General features: G+C 40.5%; 2 protein-coding genes across 5 annotated transcripts; both read left to right on the forward strand.

Annotated features, from left to right (window-relative positions):
- Positions 1-2,061: 2,061 nt before the first annotated feature.
- LOC102700283 lies at positions 2,062-9,677 on the forward strand. 2 transcript variants are annotated; one of them, XM_006644512.3, is made up of 16 exons: positions 2,062-2,827; positions 2,914-2,998; positions 3,562-3,664; positions 3,797-3,881; positions 4,359-4,442; positions 4,519-4,622; positions 5,411-5,525; positions 5,751-6,187; positions 6,607-6,688; positions 6,864-7,037; positions 7,108-7,161; positions 7,659-7,751; positions 7,834-7,899; positions 8,012-8,058; positions 8,188-8,868; positions 9,007-9,677. In XM_006644512.3, exons 1-16 carry the CDS (start codon positions 2,711-2,713, stop codon positions 9,392-9,394), a joined length of 2,715 nt encoding a protein of 904 aa, XP_006644575.1. In that variant the 5' UTR covers positions 2,062-2,710; the 3' UTR covers positions 9,395-9,677. The 2 variants fall into 2 exon arrangements, with proteins under 2 accessions (XP_006644575.1, XP_015688169.1); XM_015832683.2 differs by lacking the exons at positions 2,062-2,827; positions 2,914-2,998; positions 3,562-3,664 and having other exon boundaries at positions 4,366-4,442.
- Positions 9,678-10,551: 874 nt separating this feature from the next.
- LOC102710938 (chaperone protein dnaJ 10-like) lies at positions 10,552-15,523 on the forward strand. 3 transcript variants are annotated; one of them, XM_015838018.2, is made up of 10 exons: positions 10,552-10,746; positions 10,823-10,994; positions 11,105-11,164; positions 11,677-11,759; positions 11,955-12,117; positions 12,334-12,463; positions 12,773-12,931; positions 13,038-13,210; positions 13,486-13,566; positions 15,044-15,129. In XM_015838018.2, exons 2-10 carry the CDS (start codon positions 10,908-10,910, stop codon positions 15,056-15,058), a joined length of 951 nt encoding a protein of 316 aa, XP_015693504.1. In that variant the 5' UTR covers positions 10,552-10,746; positions 10,823-10,907; the 3' UTR covers positions 15,059-15,129. The 3 variants fall into 3 exon arrangements, with proteins under 3 accessions (XP_015693504.1, XP_015693501.1, XP_015693495.1); XM_015838015.2 differs by having other exon boundaries at positions 10,564-10,746; positions 10,820-10,994; positions 15,091-15,523; XM_015838009.2 differs by having other exon boundaries at positions 10,564-10,746; positions 15,091-15,523.
- Positions 15,524-15,767: the final 244 nt, after the last annotated feature.

Raw genomic sequence — 15,767 nt, forward strand, 5'->3', positions numbered from 1 at the left:
AACAAACTGAACACTTAGGATCAACACCTTACACAAAAGAGTATGGAAGCAACACTAATATATATCCCAAACTTCGTTATAATATTATGAGCGAAAGAAAGCTCAATAGCTAGTCCACCCACCTTGTCGAGAAGCCCCGATCAGATGGTTGCTCATGTTACCGGTGCCAAGAAATCTTCATGTCGCTCCTATCCAAGAACCCACGCAAGTGAGTCGCTGATCCAGCAGCCGCTTAGTGCCACCATCACCAATAAGCCTCGTCGCTGCCTCATCCGCAGCCTTGTGGTGGGAAACACCTCAGTACACTAGCCGCTTAGTGCCACCATCACCGATGAGCCTCCTCGGCATGGCCGTCCACGTCGTTGCTCCAGAAAACACTGATCCAGTGACCGCTACTGCCATTGCCACAAGAGAATGCCCAATAGAACCTGGATTCAGATCAGACGAAGTTGTTATTGCTGCTACAACAAAGTAGTACCTAATCTGACCATCCAGGAAGCATCGGAGGTCTACAAATAAACAACTCGTTAGTCTTCTTCTTCCCTATGCTTCAAGAGGGACCGGTGGAGGTGTAAGTGAAGCACCAACGCTAGAACATGCCACCAACCAAAACGGGGGAATCATGAGGAGAGTCAAGAGCTTTGTTGTTGTTGGCTGATGTTCTCGTGATGTTGTTGGTGAGTAGATTGGGATTAGGAGGGGACTGGTATGGTCAAATAAGGAGGAGATGAGCTAACGAGCACGACCTTGGGCTGCTTGATGGAAACTACTTCCTTGCGTATATAAGATTTTGTTCTTTGCTTACACCATACTAGTGGATAAGCCATGCTCCTTGTCTCATGGGAGTTCACATAAAAACATAACAATGATAGTAACATGGTAGGAGCCGAGGGTATTGAACCGTTCCAAAACACAAAAATGGAATCTCCTTATCAAGTTGAACGCATCAGTATTAATAATTTGCTCGAAGGTCCCATGGTTGTCAAGAGCTAATAAGAAGAACCGAGCTGCTCTCTTGACATGAAGAAGAAGAAGAAGATATTCAGTGTAGTTGGAGTGGTGTTGCTAGTCAACCGTCGAATCTCTTATCAACAATTCTGATCGGTTACAACTAAAGTTGTAGTAACAATAGCAACTTCACCTGTAGGGATGGCAATGGGTCAGGTTAAGTATGCGTAGAGCAAATCCATTTCTGATCCTATACCCAACTTCACCCCGCGTAATTCATAGCTGATATGGTTGACGGATAGAACTCAATGCCCGTCAGGCATGGATATACCTAGTGGATATCAATGAGTTTCCCATAATTAATATATCAATAGATAGATAATTAAATAAAGAGCAACACAATCAATAAATTGTAATTTTTTTCACCAATGGTTTAAAAGAGCAACACAAATCATCACCAGGCTAACATAATTTCATCAAAGTTCAATATTTTAAGGGAAATTTGCAAACATGCCATTATAATTTGCAAAGTTAGAAATATGCCATTGTTATCTCAATGATATATGAGACCCGTACGAGTCAATGACATGTGGATCAGGATGACATATCTCTAATTTTACAAAATTATAATGACATATTTATAATTTTCCCTTATTTTAATGAGTCAATGAAAAATAGATACGGGAGATGGGCTAAAATCAATCGCTATATGAATATCGGGTTAGATATGATTAACTCATGGATAAAATACAGAATCCTGCTACCACCTACTAGATTTTCGGATCATGGATGGACATATCCACAAGTAAAAAAAAACAAATTCATATCCATGATCATTGGGTCAGATACCTAAAAATACATAAAGCGATGCTACGCGTATGACGTTTTTCATACCACCGTCGTACGGTTGACGGTTCAACCTGGGCGAGCGCTAGGCGTACCGTGAGTGTTGCACTCGCCCTGTCAGCACCAGTTCCATATGGGTCGTTTGATTCGTACTCGGATTGTAAGAACATATCGTACTTGAAGCTATTTCCAAATACCGTATTCATACCTATCGGGTTGATTACATACCGATACCCAGCCCGGGGCAAAATTGTAATCCCTATTCACTGTGATCCAAATCCATAAAACCTCCACAATCCACCGGCAGGCGCGCCGGTCGCCGACTCGCCGTCATCCGCTGACGCCTCGAGGCCAGGCAAGCCGCCGCCGGTTCCCTCCTCCACCGCTGACGCCAATACCTGTCACCAACACCAGCGCCTGTGCCGTCTCCCGGCCGCCTCCATCACAATCGCCAACCACCGCCCCACGCGCCTGTCGTCGCCCGCCGCCGCCAGCGCCTGCGCCTGCTCCCGCTGTCGCCCGTACCACCGCTCGCTCCTGTCCGCTGTATCCAGGCCAACCGTCTCCCGGTCGCCAGATCCGCACGCGCCGCCCCCAGCCCAGCGGAAGCCTCGCCGCCACCATCCCGCCGGCCGTGTTCGGGCGGCTGCGAGGGTTAGGGAGCAGAAAGCCTCCTTCCTCTTACTCCTGCAGTTTGAAATCTCCCCCACTATTCTTTCCTTTAATAGGGCTAGCTGAATTTCTCCATAGTGGAGTGGAGGGGAGCTGGCTGGTGTGGGATTAACCCGACTTCTCCAGTGAAAATTTTCCTCACATGTCAAGCAAGCAATATGTGGACTTACATGTAGGATGATAGAACTTAGACAAGGTGCAGGTGCAGTAGGCAGTGGTCCATTCTGGCTTGGTTGTGAGTGCCATGGCTCCACACTACCAGGCTGCCACCTTGATTGCCTCACCGTCGTACCCAAATGCAATCGCTTGGTCAAGTGAGAACTTGGTGGCTGTTGCCTCTGGTCACCTTATCACTATCCTGGTATGTGTGATTTCATTACGTTAATGCATTCGTGCCATGTTGTCCTCTCAGGCGTTGTGACTGTTCATCTGTTTTTTTCATTCTAGAACCCAGCTGCATTAGAGGGGCCTCGGGAACTGGTTGTTCTCCGTCCTAGCGACCCATTTCCCATAGGAGTCGTTAACAGAGAAGGTATGGTTTCCAGTGAAACACAGGAATTGTGTTGCATTCCTTTTTTCTTTACACGTGTTATCAGTTTAGACTTTAGATGGACAGTTGATTTCAGAAGCGAAGTGGAAGAGATGCTCAGTGTCAAGTTTCTTTATGTTATCATTGCATAGTAAGAAAAATGACGGGGAGAGCTTGAGTTTAGCATTTACTTTTGAGTGTCTGTCAACAACTTAAATGATATGGCCTTGTGGGTGAGTGTTGTGCTTGAAATCATGGTGGGGAACTCCAAATGACAATGAAGATGATCAATAACTTTGTTTTCTTTAATTTTATTAAGCAATTCCTTGGACTAATTGCATGTGAAGATGCAATTCAACAATGTGCATGTAGAAGTTACTCTTTCTTAAACATCAATTCAGCAGCGTGGATTTGAGTTTCTACTAAAATTAAAAAAAAAACTGGAACTCTAAATGTAACTATCTTGATCACATGCAACTTTGGCAATCAACTTGTCTTGTGACAACTGAAAGTAAAACTAGATGGACGGTGCGATCAGCATTCAGTTTTTATTGCTTATCTTGCAGATATATTTGAACCATGTATAGTGCCCACTTCCTTAGCACGTGAAACAGAACCGTGCGCTCGGTCTATTTCATGGTCTCAACAAGGGTTTGCTCCTAACTCCGGGTATATGTCTTTTTAAGTTATTTCATCACAGCAATTTTTTTGTCTCTGTAAGATTTATTCTTAAGTACTATTTGGATCATTTGCTTATTTGGTCTCTGTTCTTTTTTTTTTTCTATATGATGTCTATTTCAGTTGTCTGTTGGCTGTTTGCACTGTTGATGGTCATGTAAAGCTTTATCGGTCACCATATTGTGAATTCTGTGATGAATGGGTTCAGGTAAGCATGTTCAGCTAATGTATTATTAAGACTTGACCAACTTAATTTATACAAACATTGACAGCTGGGCAACTTGATTACCTGCCAAGTTCCTGTTATCCACACTGATTTTGTCCTGTGCATGTTCAATCTTCCATGTCTCATGCAACCATGTAGCCCCTTACATTAGTTTATCACTATAGGAATCAAAACATATTGTACAGGCAATGCAGTTAAAATACGCTTAGCAATCGTCATGCCACCTAGTGGACATTCAACCACTTGTTCACTGGCAGTTTTATTTGTATTTCTCTTTGTTTTTATTGCTGTTTGTCATGCCCCTTGCATGTTTCCTTTTACCATTAGGCAAAATATATATTTTCATTCACCATGTGAGATCATGTGAACCTATCAGTTACATATGCTTATGATATCTCTGGGTGTATGTGTTCTTTTGTTTTCTCGTATTCTTCCTGTCAACCTAATCTATTGGTCTAGGTTGCAGATATATCTCAGTTGCTGTTTAAGTACTACAAAGATATAGAATTTGGAGAGGATGATGGTCCTCTTTCACTTCCTCAGGTACCCCTTTCATTGATTATCTCAGAAATGCACGGTACTGTGTGAACTTACAGAAAGTTTGTCTTCCATATATCAGGGAAAGGGAAATACTGAACAAAATCAGCGATTTGTGTGTATTAGTGAACTACAAGATCCTATTCCAAGAAGGGGTACAGAACGAAGAAAAAGAAAAGCAGCAAGGTGAGTCACACTCTTCTGTTTACTCACCATCAAAGTTTGGGATAACAAAATGGTCCAAGGGGTTAGTTCAAGAAAAAGAGATGTTGGGTTCTATGCTTACAATTTCATGTAAGATAAAGTGCTTACGAGTATAAAATTTATTTGTATGACACTCCAAGGAAAGATATATATTCATCACTGGCAGACTGGTTCTAGCGCAATTTGTATTGACTATACTGGGTTTCTCTGGTGGTACATTGTCAATGAATGAATATTCTGTGCATGCTATTTTTAATGCTAGTTAGGAAAAATCGAAGATAATCTCCAACAAATTGAAAATGGAATAATAGAAACTGTCAGTTTTTTCCTTTGTCTTTCATTCTTTGACTTAGACAATCAGACAAAATTTCCAAGGATTGCACAATGGCCATTTTTTCTACCATTAGGTGGAGAGAGGTTGCTTATAATGTGGTTGTCTAAAGTAGTTCTTTCTTGTTTAGCGTGTCACACTTGTCATCTGTTGTTTTGGAATAAGATTGATACTTTAGAGGCTCTTATTGACCAATTTTTATGTTGTTCAGGTACTGAATTTCTGACTATTGCTGATGGAAAAACTGTAGGCATTTGAGATGGGTTGTTGCTAAACTATTATAGAGCGCTACTTGTTGATATCAACAATTATCAACCTATCCGTGACTGAATATTGCCTTCCTTTTCACATACCTTTATTTCGTCCATTATCTTGCAAGAACCTATTTTTGCCCTATCACCATATTGGCCTGAATTATTGCATTTCATTTTTAACACAGATTTGTAGGCTACGTATATGATGATGATGATGATAAGGACAGCACAGATGCTTCAGAGGATGCAGACTTTCTGTTTGATCCCATCTCTAATTTAAAGAAAAAATCATCAAAGAAGGTAGATTTTACATGTTCACATTTAGGTTTAAGTCCCAGTGTACACTCATTAGTTGTTAAAAGGTAAACCTTGTTTCTTAGCTAAGGAAAGAGCTATTTGTCCTGCTAATTAAACCTTGTTTCTTAGCTAAGGAAAGAACTGTTTGTCCTGCTAATTCATACTAGTACATACCCTATTTTCTATGATGTTATTCCTTCTGTATCCTTTAACTGGTTGTAATTGTAGGCTACAAAACCTGGACATGTCTATGCTGTCAGAAATGGTCAAGGCAACTCTCAAAATATTCAGACACCATTATCCTGCAATGGAGAACACAAATCTCTTCCTCTTATTACAGCAAAACAGTATTCATGTCGTGAAGCACTTTTGTCTTCTCTCGTAGTTGCATGGTCTCCAGTACTGCCATCACCTGACAGAAGCTCTTACTTCACGGGAAATTGGTGCATTCTAGCTGTTGGTTACAAGTCTGGGAGTGTTTCCTTTTGGAAAATACACAAACCTGAGTACTACGCAATAGATATTGGCATGGTTACCAGAGATCCAATGCTCATTGGGGTTGTTCAAGCTCATTTATCATGGGTCACTGCCATAAGTTGGGAATTTTTTGCTTCAGGCTCTTCAAAACCTTTGTTGCTTTTGGCAACTGGATGCTCAGACGGAAGGTCAGTACAACTCTGTCACCATTGTAAAGGAATTTACATTTTGTCCTGTGATGTGACAGCTTGGCAACTCTTAAATGTGTATCCTTTTTCTTTTCACAATTTAAGCATAAACTACTGAAATTTTGATGCCTCCTTAGTCCTCCCAATAATCTCTAGTTTTAATGTTTGACGTCATTAACTTTTAGACACACATCTTATTTATAAAAAAATACATAGGTTATCATTTATTTTGCCACGATTTGCTTTATCATTACAGTTACTTTAAGCATGACTTTTATTTTGCATATTTACACAAATTTTTTGAATAAGACGAATAGTCAAACATAGGTCAAAAAATGAACAACATCAAATATTAAAAACTGGAGGGAATACCTCATTTACTCAAAGCCTTTCAAATTCCTTTTGCTGGGGTTTTTCAGCTCAAAGATATGGATGGGTGATATTGAAGGGTTAAATCAATGTACATCTGCAAAAGAAGTGCCATTGACATTAGTGGCTGAGGTACATTATTACCATTAACTTCTGTTGTCTATTGATATACATATTTGATTTGATATATGACTAATAACCCATCCAATATCCTATTAATAAAATTGAAATACCCATCTTGCACTTTGTAGTTCCAGCTAGTGCCTTCCTGTTATTAAATATTCTGTTCCAAACATTCCACTGTCAGGTCACTACTGATTCAGCACCGATCTCGTCAATCTCATTATCTGCATCAGCTCAGCATGACGACTCCATTAATTTGGCAATTGGAAGAGCATCTGGGTCACTAGAAGCATGGTCGTGGAACATATCGGGCAACAAAATTGAGAAGATTGATACATGTGACGCTCATGATCAAGTGGTAAAATTTCCTTTTGGTTTAGTGTATTTCCATCATGATAAAAGAAAAAAGGTATCTAATATTACCATAGGTGACAGGTCTGTCATGGGGTTTTCATGGGCATTGTTTATACAGCTGCAGTCAGGTGCGTTTAGGACGTCGTTGCATTTTGTAATTAATTCTGACTGTTTGATAAAACCATAGTTCCTTTGACAGTATGTTAGCTTTCTGCTTTCCTATGAAAGCGTAAACTATTTTCTGTGTTCTTCTTATATGCACTCTGTGTCTTCGCAATGTTGCTAGCTGCTGATTACAAAATGGAAAGATCCATGTGAAAAAAAAATCTACTTTATATAACTTGTCACGGAACATCTAGATTAATTCAGATAAATCGATGCATGTGATGGTTTTGATGAGTCCTATTGATTGCTATTTGCATAAATAACTGATGACAGTTTGAGGAGAGACTTGTTGGTTTCTGTAGTATTTTGGAATTGTGTTAGGTTAGACTTGGAAAGCTGAAGTTTCTGAAAGATATATTTTATGCCTTTGCTGCTGGATCATAAAATCCTATGCGCTGTGTTAACTTCTTTTCTTGATTTTTTGTTACTTGCTTATGGATAATATTTGTTTCTTTACCAGGATAATTCTGCACATTGTTGGATGTTCAACAAAACACATCTAGAAGAAATTCCTATGCACACACATAGTCCGGAGCTGAAAGAGTCCATAGATGTAAATAGATACTCAATTGTTATCCCTTTATCCTGAATGTACATGTTTTTTCTTCTGGTTGACATCTGAAATGTTCATGCAGCTCACAGAAGTATCTGATCGATGTTATGGCCTTGCACTAGCACCTGGAGAACTAATGCTTGCTGTGGTATGCTTTAGGCTATCTCTTATATCTGACACATATTGCTTAACTGTGAAACATTTGTACTTGGAGCTTGCATATATAAGCTAAAACAATTGATGAATGTTATGTCCTTCAGGTGCGCAGTTTGGATCCAAACTTGTTAAATCAGATGTATCAAGCCAGGTAATTTTGTTTGGGAGTTCAGTATGGGAAGTAGTGAGGTCCTATGCTTGAATCTAATTAATGATTTATTTTATCTAACATTTAGAAAATGCATTGCCCTTACAATAATTTTATGAATAAAAACAACAGGACACAAAAGGCAGTGGTTGAGTTCATTTGGATTGGTGGTCAGTTTCTTGGTATTCCACCAGACAATAGCGTTATCCACAGTCTGCAATCTGCAGCCTTATCTGAGACTAATTTCTTGTGGTGGGGATCTAACATTTTTTGGTCACTGAAGAGATATGAAAATTGTGAAAGAGTGCTTGTCTTATGGGATCTCATTGCTGCACTACAAGGGTTTAAGAAATCTGCACCTACCTTTCTTGAGACATTGATGCATAAATGGGTGTCAGGTTTGTTTCCAGATGGTCCGCAATGTGCTTCTGTCGACATTCCGTCACATTCAATTCATGACATGCCCAAAGTCAGCTTGCGGAAGCTGCACTTGCTGAATATCATCTGTAGGAAAGTAATGCTTAGTGATCGTGCGCAGTGTTCTCCTGGTATAGACCAAGGTAATGATGTAATGGCTGATTTGTGGAACAATCTTCTGGTAAGAAGTGAAAGGGAGCTGCGAAAAAGGCTCGTGGCTTTCACTTTTTCTGCTGTCCTGAACCGAGCAGCCTATTTGCTCAAGGGTGCCCATATTGAAAACAGTTGGTTTCCTATTGGAGTTGCGCAGATGGATTCTTGGGCATCCATGAATGATGGAGAAGTGCACAACGGGCTCAAGTTTCTCAGAACGAGGATCAGCGATCTAGGAGACAGGTAAACCATTTCACTTGCGAAACGACATAGAATATGTGAAACTAGTTTAGTGGAATTGTCTCGAAATGGCTCCATTGAAAAAGTTAAATTGGATGTTGAACCAATCAACCTGTATAGTAATTGTTTGGTGCCATGCAGGATCAACTTAGTGTGCGAGTACTCAGTTGAAGAATACTGCAGCTACTGCACCGCACCGGTCCCCTTCGAGTCCGCAGATGCAGCCATGTGCAGTGGTAGCAACCCTGCTGCTCCTCCGGCTGAAGCTCACAAAATGTCAAGATGCGTAGCATCGATGCGGCTGTGCTCTGTTCTTCAACCAACATGGCACTGCGTGTGTTGCGGAGGAACGGTCGACAAGTTGCTGCCGGAAATATTTTTCACCATGCCTACATCCTTTTGGGATGATGCCCCTCATGGTAACGAATCGATTGATTTGTCAACGCCGGCCGTTCCATATTGCCCCTTCTGCGGCGTACTGCTGCAGAAGATGAAGCCGGGGTTTCTTCTCTCTGTTTCCCCGGTATAGAAGATAGTGGCACTCGGCAGCCTCCGGTTGTAAGTTGCAACATTTTTGCTTACATCACTAATAGGCTAGTAGGTAATAGCGCTGTGAGTTTTGTTTCTGGTAAAAGCTGTGCTGATATTTAAGCATTAGCTCTCTCTCTCTCAAAAAAAAAAAGATATTTAAGCATTAGCCGTGCCACTAGTGGCATGGTTAGTTAGTACAAGGCTTTGGCCCCGTCACCGTGTAACAACCCGTGTAACATGGTGTAACATGTACATTTCTAGCACTTGGCAATAAAGCGGGCAACACATTTATCAACGTGCGCGTTCGATTGACCATGTGCCATCTAATATCTATCTCTTTTTCCGCGTTTCTCGAATTACCAAATGCTATGTCTTTTGCTAAAAATGTTTGTATAAAAGTTGTTTTAAAAAAATCAAATTAATCCATTTTTATAGTTTATAATACCTAATACATAATTAATTATATGCTAATAATATTTCTTGTTTTATGTGCGCCATTAATTTCAAACACAACAACTCCTTGCGAACGTGCCCAGTGTGGAGAGCATATGTGCCAAACTGCCAAGCCAGGCCAGAAGTAGGAGCTGTTTAGGGAGCTTCTTCCAGCTGTAATTTTTTCATAAGTTGCTTCTACTAGAAGTGTTCTAAATGGTCCACAGTTTCTAAGAACTTGTGGTTATAGATTCTGAAAAATGAACTAAAAATACAAAAACTGAAGAAACTAGGTGCATGAGCTTTTTCAGATTCTTAGAAGATGACTACCTAGCAGCTACTTCTTAAAATCTAACTTCCCAAACAGCCTTGTAGTTTTGCTGCATCTGCATGTACACATGACCCACGAATTGGGATCACATACAGTCATCAGTAGGACTGCAAGATAATGACCGCATGCAATCTCATCCTTTCATTTTTTTCATGCAGTCATCACTATGACCGCAAGATAATGACTGCGTGCAATCTCATCCCTTCATTTTTTTACAGTGAATGGTATAGATCAAATGCTACAGTGGTACTGCTACAGTGCATGTACAGTGTTTTTACCTTCAATAAACAATACTCAACCATTAGATACTATTTGGATGGCCCTAGTGTGATGCTTAAGTTGCCTAATGTGAACCGGATCCATGACCCACCGGGAGCCTGGAAAGAGGAAGCAGACAGGCAGACACCGATGCTTCCCTCCCAACGCAGCCAACGGGAGGTCGGGAGCTAGCCAGAGTGGAGGACGAGGAAGTGGTGGGCTCCGTCTGACCCAGGAACCATTTCCCCGCATTTGACCACATGATCGCATCAACTCCCATCATCTCCGGGCTCAACTCCCCTGACTTCAGAGAATCCCGATCCGTTGAGGTGACCACTCTCTCCTCAGCATTTCCGGTTCGTGATTGCCCTTGTCATCTCTCTCTCTCTCTTTTTTCTCCAGCAGCCGATCTTTTCGTCGGGCTCCGACGTTCAGTTGCAGCAGCGCGATCCAGAAAGAGGCGGCGGCGCTGGCCACGACCCCTGCAGCGATGGTGGTGGACAGCACGTACTACGACGTGTTGGGGGTCAGCACCGACGCCTCCGCGTCAGAGATCAAGAAGGCGTATTACCTCAAGGTGCCCGGTTCTTGGGCGAGATCGAATCGCCGGTGTTTTTTTGCAGTGCAATGTGTTTGTCGATGGTTCCTTGGTTTCAGCTGTTGTTGCGATTGTTTGGGTTTCTGTAGGCCAAGTTGGTGCACCCTGACAAGAACCCCGGTAATCCTGATGCCGAGCAGAAGTTCAAGGTAGTAGAATCTTTTTGCTTCTGCTTTACGTTGTGTGCGTGATTGTCAATGTTCTAGGAAAGGAAGCAGCGAGATGATAGTTCTGGTTAAGTCTGTTCTTTATCATTTTTTTTCCTTTCCTGATAAAATATGGTTCATTTTAACTATTTTTTTAGAGGAAGGGTAGGAGCTCTACCTACTGATAGTAGGAAGGAATAGAAGAGTTTAGATCTTAATACACTGTTCAATACCAGAAAAACAATTACAACTTTCTGTCATTTTCATAGTTCTATCTAGTCTATGTATTTGAGGGCTAAAACTATTTGGTTAATATTCTGGATTACTAGCAACACAACTTGTTCTCTGTTGAATTAAACATGGGAAAGAACATTCTTCAATTCCTTTCCAGCCAAACATTTCACCATACCACCACTTGAAAAAGCGATGACTTTCTTCTGCATTTAAAATGTCATATTGATGCACCCACTACCCATATAGGAGGATTATTGAATTAAATTGGTTACATTTGCAAGGAACTGGGTGAGGCCTATCAAGTACTCAGTGATCCTGTAAGAAAGGAGTCTTATGATAAGCATGGGAAAGAAGGTCTTCCGCAGTAAGTCTTGAATTTGTCGGTCACTATATCAACTTTGGATTGAAATTAAGTTCCAAATGCTTCGTTGCTATAGCACGGAATTGGCCACATTGTTAAAGAAAGTTCAGTTGCACAAACATTCTGAAGTTTTAGCTGCATGTACATTCTATCAGTTATCAATATAAAGTTGTTGATCTTTTTAAAATGTCTTCTCAGGGATAACATGATCGATCCAACTGCTGTCTTTGGCATGCTTTTTGGGAGCGACTATTTTGAAGATTATGTCGGCCAGCTTGCACTGGCATCTGTGGCATCAGTAGAGACTGAGGAAGAATCCGATACTACAGAGGCAAGGGCAAGGATCCAAGACAAGATAAAAGTACGATGCTCCAATAATGCTCTGTTACTTGTGTCGCAGATTTTATCTAGTAGGGTTCCCAGGTTGATAGTGTCGATCTCCTCAATGTTGGTAGTTCATTCTTCATGCTTACACCTTAATAACTTTTTTTTGCCGGGATGGCCAAGTAGACCATCCAAATTTCATTAAGATCAGAATTCACAAAGCTTACACCTTAATAACATCTATGGATCACAGGAGTTGCAAACTGAAAGAGAGCAAAAGCTTATTCAAAGCCTTAAGGATAGACTTCAACCATATGTTGATGGAAAACATGATGAATTTGGAGATTGGGCAGGTGCTGAAGCCCAGCGTCTGTCCCAAGCTGGTATAACCATCCATCTTCAGCCCTATTCGCAACCCTGTATATTCTGATAAGCATGGGCATTTCGTTCAACTTTTGCTGCTGTATGCCTGTATATACACTCATGCTACTGCATTTTCTGTTAAGATTCATACTGAATTAGTGGTTTTTTTAATTCCTTTGTCTCTAGTGGACTGAAGTTTCTAGGATACTTAATCAGACAAGGATATTAGTGTCCAATCTATTGATTTCCATTTCTTAACTTTGTACAGTAAGTGTACAGATTGCGCTTGTATTTTTCAGCTTGTTAATTTATATTAATTGATTCTTCAGCTTTTGGAGAGGCTATGCTTCACACTATTGGCTACATTTATGCTCGTCAAGCGGCAAGAGAACTTGGAAAAAGCAGAATGTATATGGGTGTGCCGTTCATAGCTGAGTGGGTGAGAGACAAGGGCCACCACGTAAAGTCACAGGTTAATGCAGCTGCAGGTACATCACAGGATGTTGTACTACCATTTCTTATACTCTTTAATGAGTCCGACCCTTCGGTATTCTACATCATTCTTTTTTTGACGAGTCTGATCCTTTAATGTAGGTGCAATTTCTCTGATACAGCTACAAGAGGGGATAAAAAAGATTGAGGGGGGCGACGACAAGGAAGAGCACTTTATGAAGAGTATTGAGGAGAAAAAGGATGCAATGTTGAATTCTTTGTGGAAAATTAATGTGGTCGATATTGAATCAACGCTTTCTCGTGTTTGTCAAGCAGTAAGCATTATCCACCCAGCTTCTAGCTTATGTTTAGTGTTTACAGTACCGTGCATATATGGTTGTATTTCGAGATATAGTAGAAACAAGAGTTTTTTTACCATTCTTGAAAAAGTACCTCAAGAAAGTGTGATACCTTGAGATACATTGTAACTTGAAGTACCAAAAATTTATACTAAAATTCTTGGTACCTTGAGATAATTTTTAAGGATGGGAAAAAAACCCAAGAAACAACATATAAACATGGATAATTGTGACATCCATTTTGACTGCAGGTTTTGAAAGAGAATACTGTTCCCAAAGATGTTCTGAAGGTGCGAGCTAAAGGACTGAAAAAGCTAGGGACAATATTCCAAGTAAGTTTTGCTTTATATTTCTTACATTTCCATCTAGTATGTGTGCACTAAAGGTCAAAGAAGGATTGCTCTAGTCATCAGGGCTTGAGTACTACCGATCATTCTGGCAAATATTGTTACAAATCGCAAAACATTGAAGTTAGTTTTGGTACTAAAAACTTGGAACAAATACCTGGCTGGAAATTGGATGCATTTGGCTAAATTAATGCACCATTGGCCTGTTTTATGGGGAGAATTTCTTATGCAGTTAAAAATTATCAAAGAGGTGACAATTTAGGAAAAGGCTATGTGTACAAAATATTTCTTACTGAACTCTTACAAAGTCTGTTGTGGCATGTTGTGAGTAAATCTAGATTTGCTATAACTATCATATAGTTAAATCAAATGGTTAAGAATTTTGTTCATAAGAGTTCTGTAAAAAAATATTAGTGCGTATAGTGGTGCTTGAAAATTTATATAGAAAGCTAGTTCAGACTCGAGAGAACTACTCAGTGTTTTTGTTTGGAAGGTGAACAACGATGATAGGTATATGTGTGCAAACTATACATTTTGACAACCCTTTACTACCATCAGTTAATTATCCTGCAAGGGGTAGTAGTGTGTAGTGGGGCTAAAAACAGCAAGGGAACTTGTCTTGTAGATGAGCCGCTGTCCGATGGGCGGCTTTCTTCAACAATTCTCGAAGGAATGCAATTCGTAACAGAAACTGACTTTGCCTTCGTGCACAGTTTCTTTTATAACATAACCAACAAATAAGGCAAGTATGGGAATGACTTTCATCTACAGTCTTTGCCGTAGTATCCATAACAAGGCTAGAGAAACATTTTTCATGACTATTTTCGTATAATTTCGCTCCCCTTTAATGAGAAAAAGGCAGGAAGGCGGCTCCTGCCATATTTCCAAAAGAAAATTTCGTGTACCTTATTCTCTTAAGTTAGCAAGCCATGATTTTTTTTAATTTCTTACACCTTTGTGGCGAGAACACGTATATTTCAGAAATAAGTTTTGAGATGATTTATTTTTAAAAATGAATATTAAAAATGTGCAACAGTTTTGCCATGTTAGCTAGATCAGGATGTTCATAAACACTGTCACACCAAATAGATTATGGCGTGATAGTGTTATATTGTCTCATCACGTGGGATGATGTTGTTAAATAGTACATATTTTGAAAATAAATTTTAGGACAGTTTGCTTTTCAAAATGAAAATTAAAAGTACCACAAATTAAAAAATGGAGCATGCTCACTTTTCGGAATTCGCGAACAGTATGTTGTATGAGTGGTTTCATACCCCTACCTGTCTTTGTATTTTCTTGATTTGTTCCTTTTAGAAAAAATGATTACCTCTCATTCTCTCAATGCGTGTTCTGCTTTCATTTGTCCTTTTATGTGTTCATTGTCAAGCTAACTGGCAACTGTTATTACCTGGCATGTTGACTTGAAATCCATCCTTGTAATTTCTCTATGGATGATCAGGTTGCAAAATCATAACGATTTGGGTCCCGTTTTCCATGTGAAATCAGGGTGCGAAATCACACTGCCGGCGCGAAAACAGCCTGCGTGTTGAGGCCGGCACTGCAGAAGCCACCACGTCGGTCTAATCAGATCATCAGAACCAGCATCTGCCACCGCTCCGCCGAGGCTTCATTTTGTGATTAACTGCAAGGTGTGTTACTTTCCATACGTACCATGGGGAGGCATCTGGCATTGGTTGTGTTCAGAAGGGGCTTTTATATCATTTTAAGAATCTTGACCTATCAAGAATTTTAATTTTAGTATAAAATTTTATTAACGATATCTTGAGAGATATTTTTAAGAACGGTAAAAAAAATATTACTAATGTCGAACGATCTGGTTAGTGACCGATGTGTTGGTCCATATCCTCTACAGTTTCATCAATATTTTTGGATGTTTTGGAGGCAATTTTGGATGTTAGCGAAAACACAATCGGTTTTTCGGGAGCTCTGATGGCTATCTGCTCGGGCAAAATGTGTCGTTTTACTGTTCACCCGGAACATTCCGGACTCCTGATCAGGCCGCTACGTACGTGGCGTACCCGGCGGGTACGTGCCCTTCTCCGGTCGCGCGCGCCGTCCTTACGAAGCTGCATGAGCGCACACGTGGCTCGCCTGCACGTACCGTCCCTCGCCTCCCGTTTCTGTGATTCTCGTACAAATACGAGCACATCGACTCGGCACGT

The sequence above is a fragment of the Oryza brachyantha genome, chromosome 1 (assembly GCF_000231095.2).
Source record: "Oryza brachyantha chromosome 1, ObraRS2, whole genome shotgun sequence".
Lineage (NCBI taxonomy): Eukaryota > Viridiplantae > Streptophyta > Magnoliopsida > Poales > Poaceae > Oryza > Oryza brachyantha.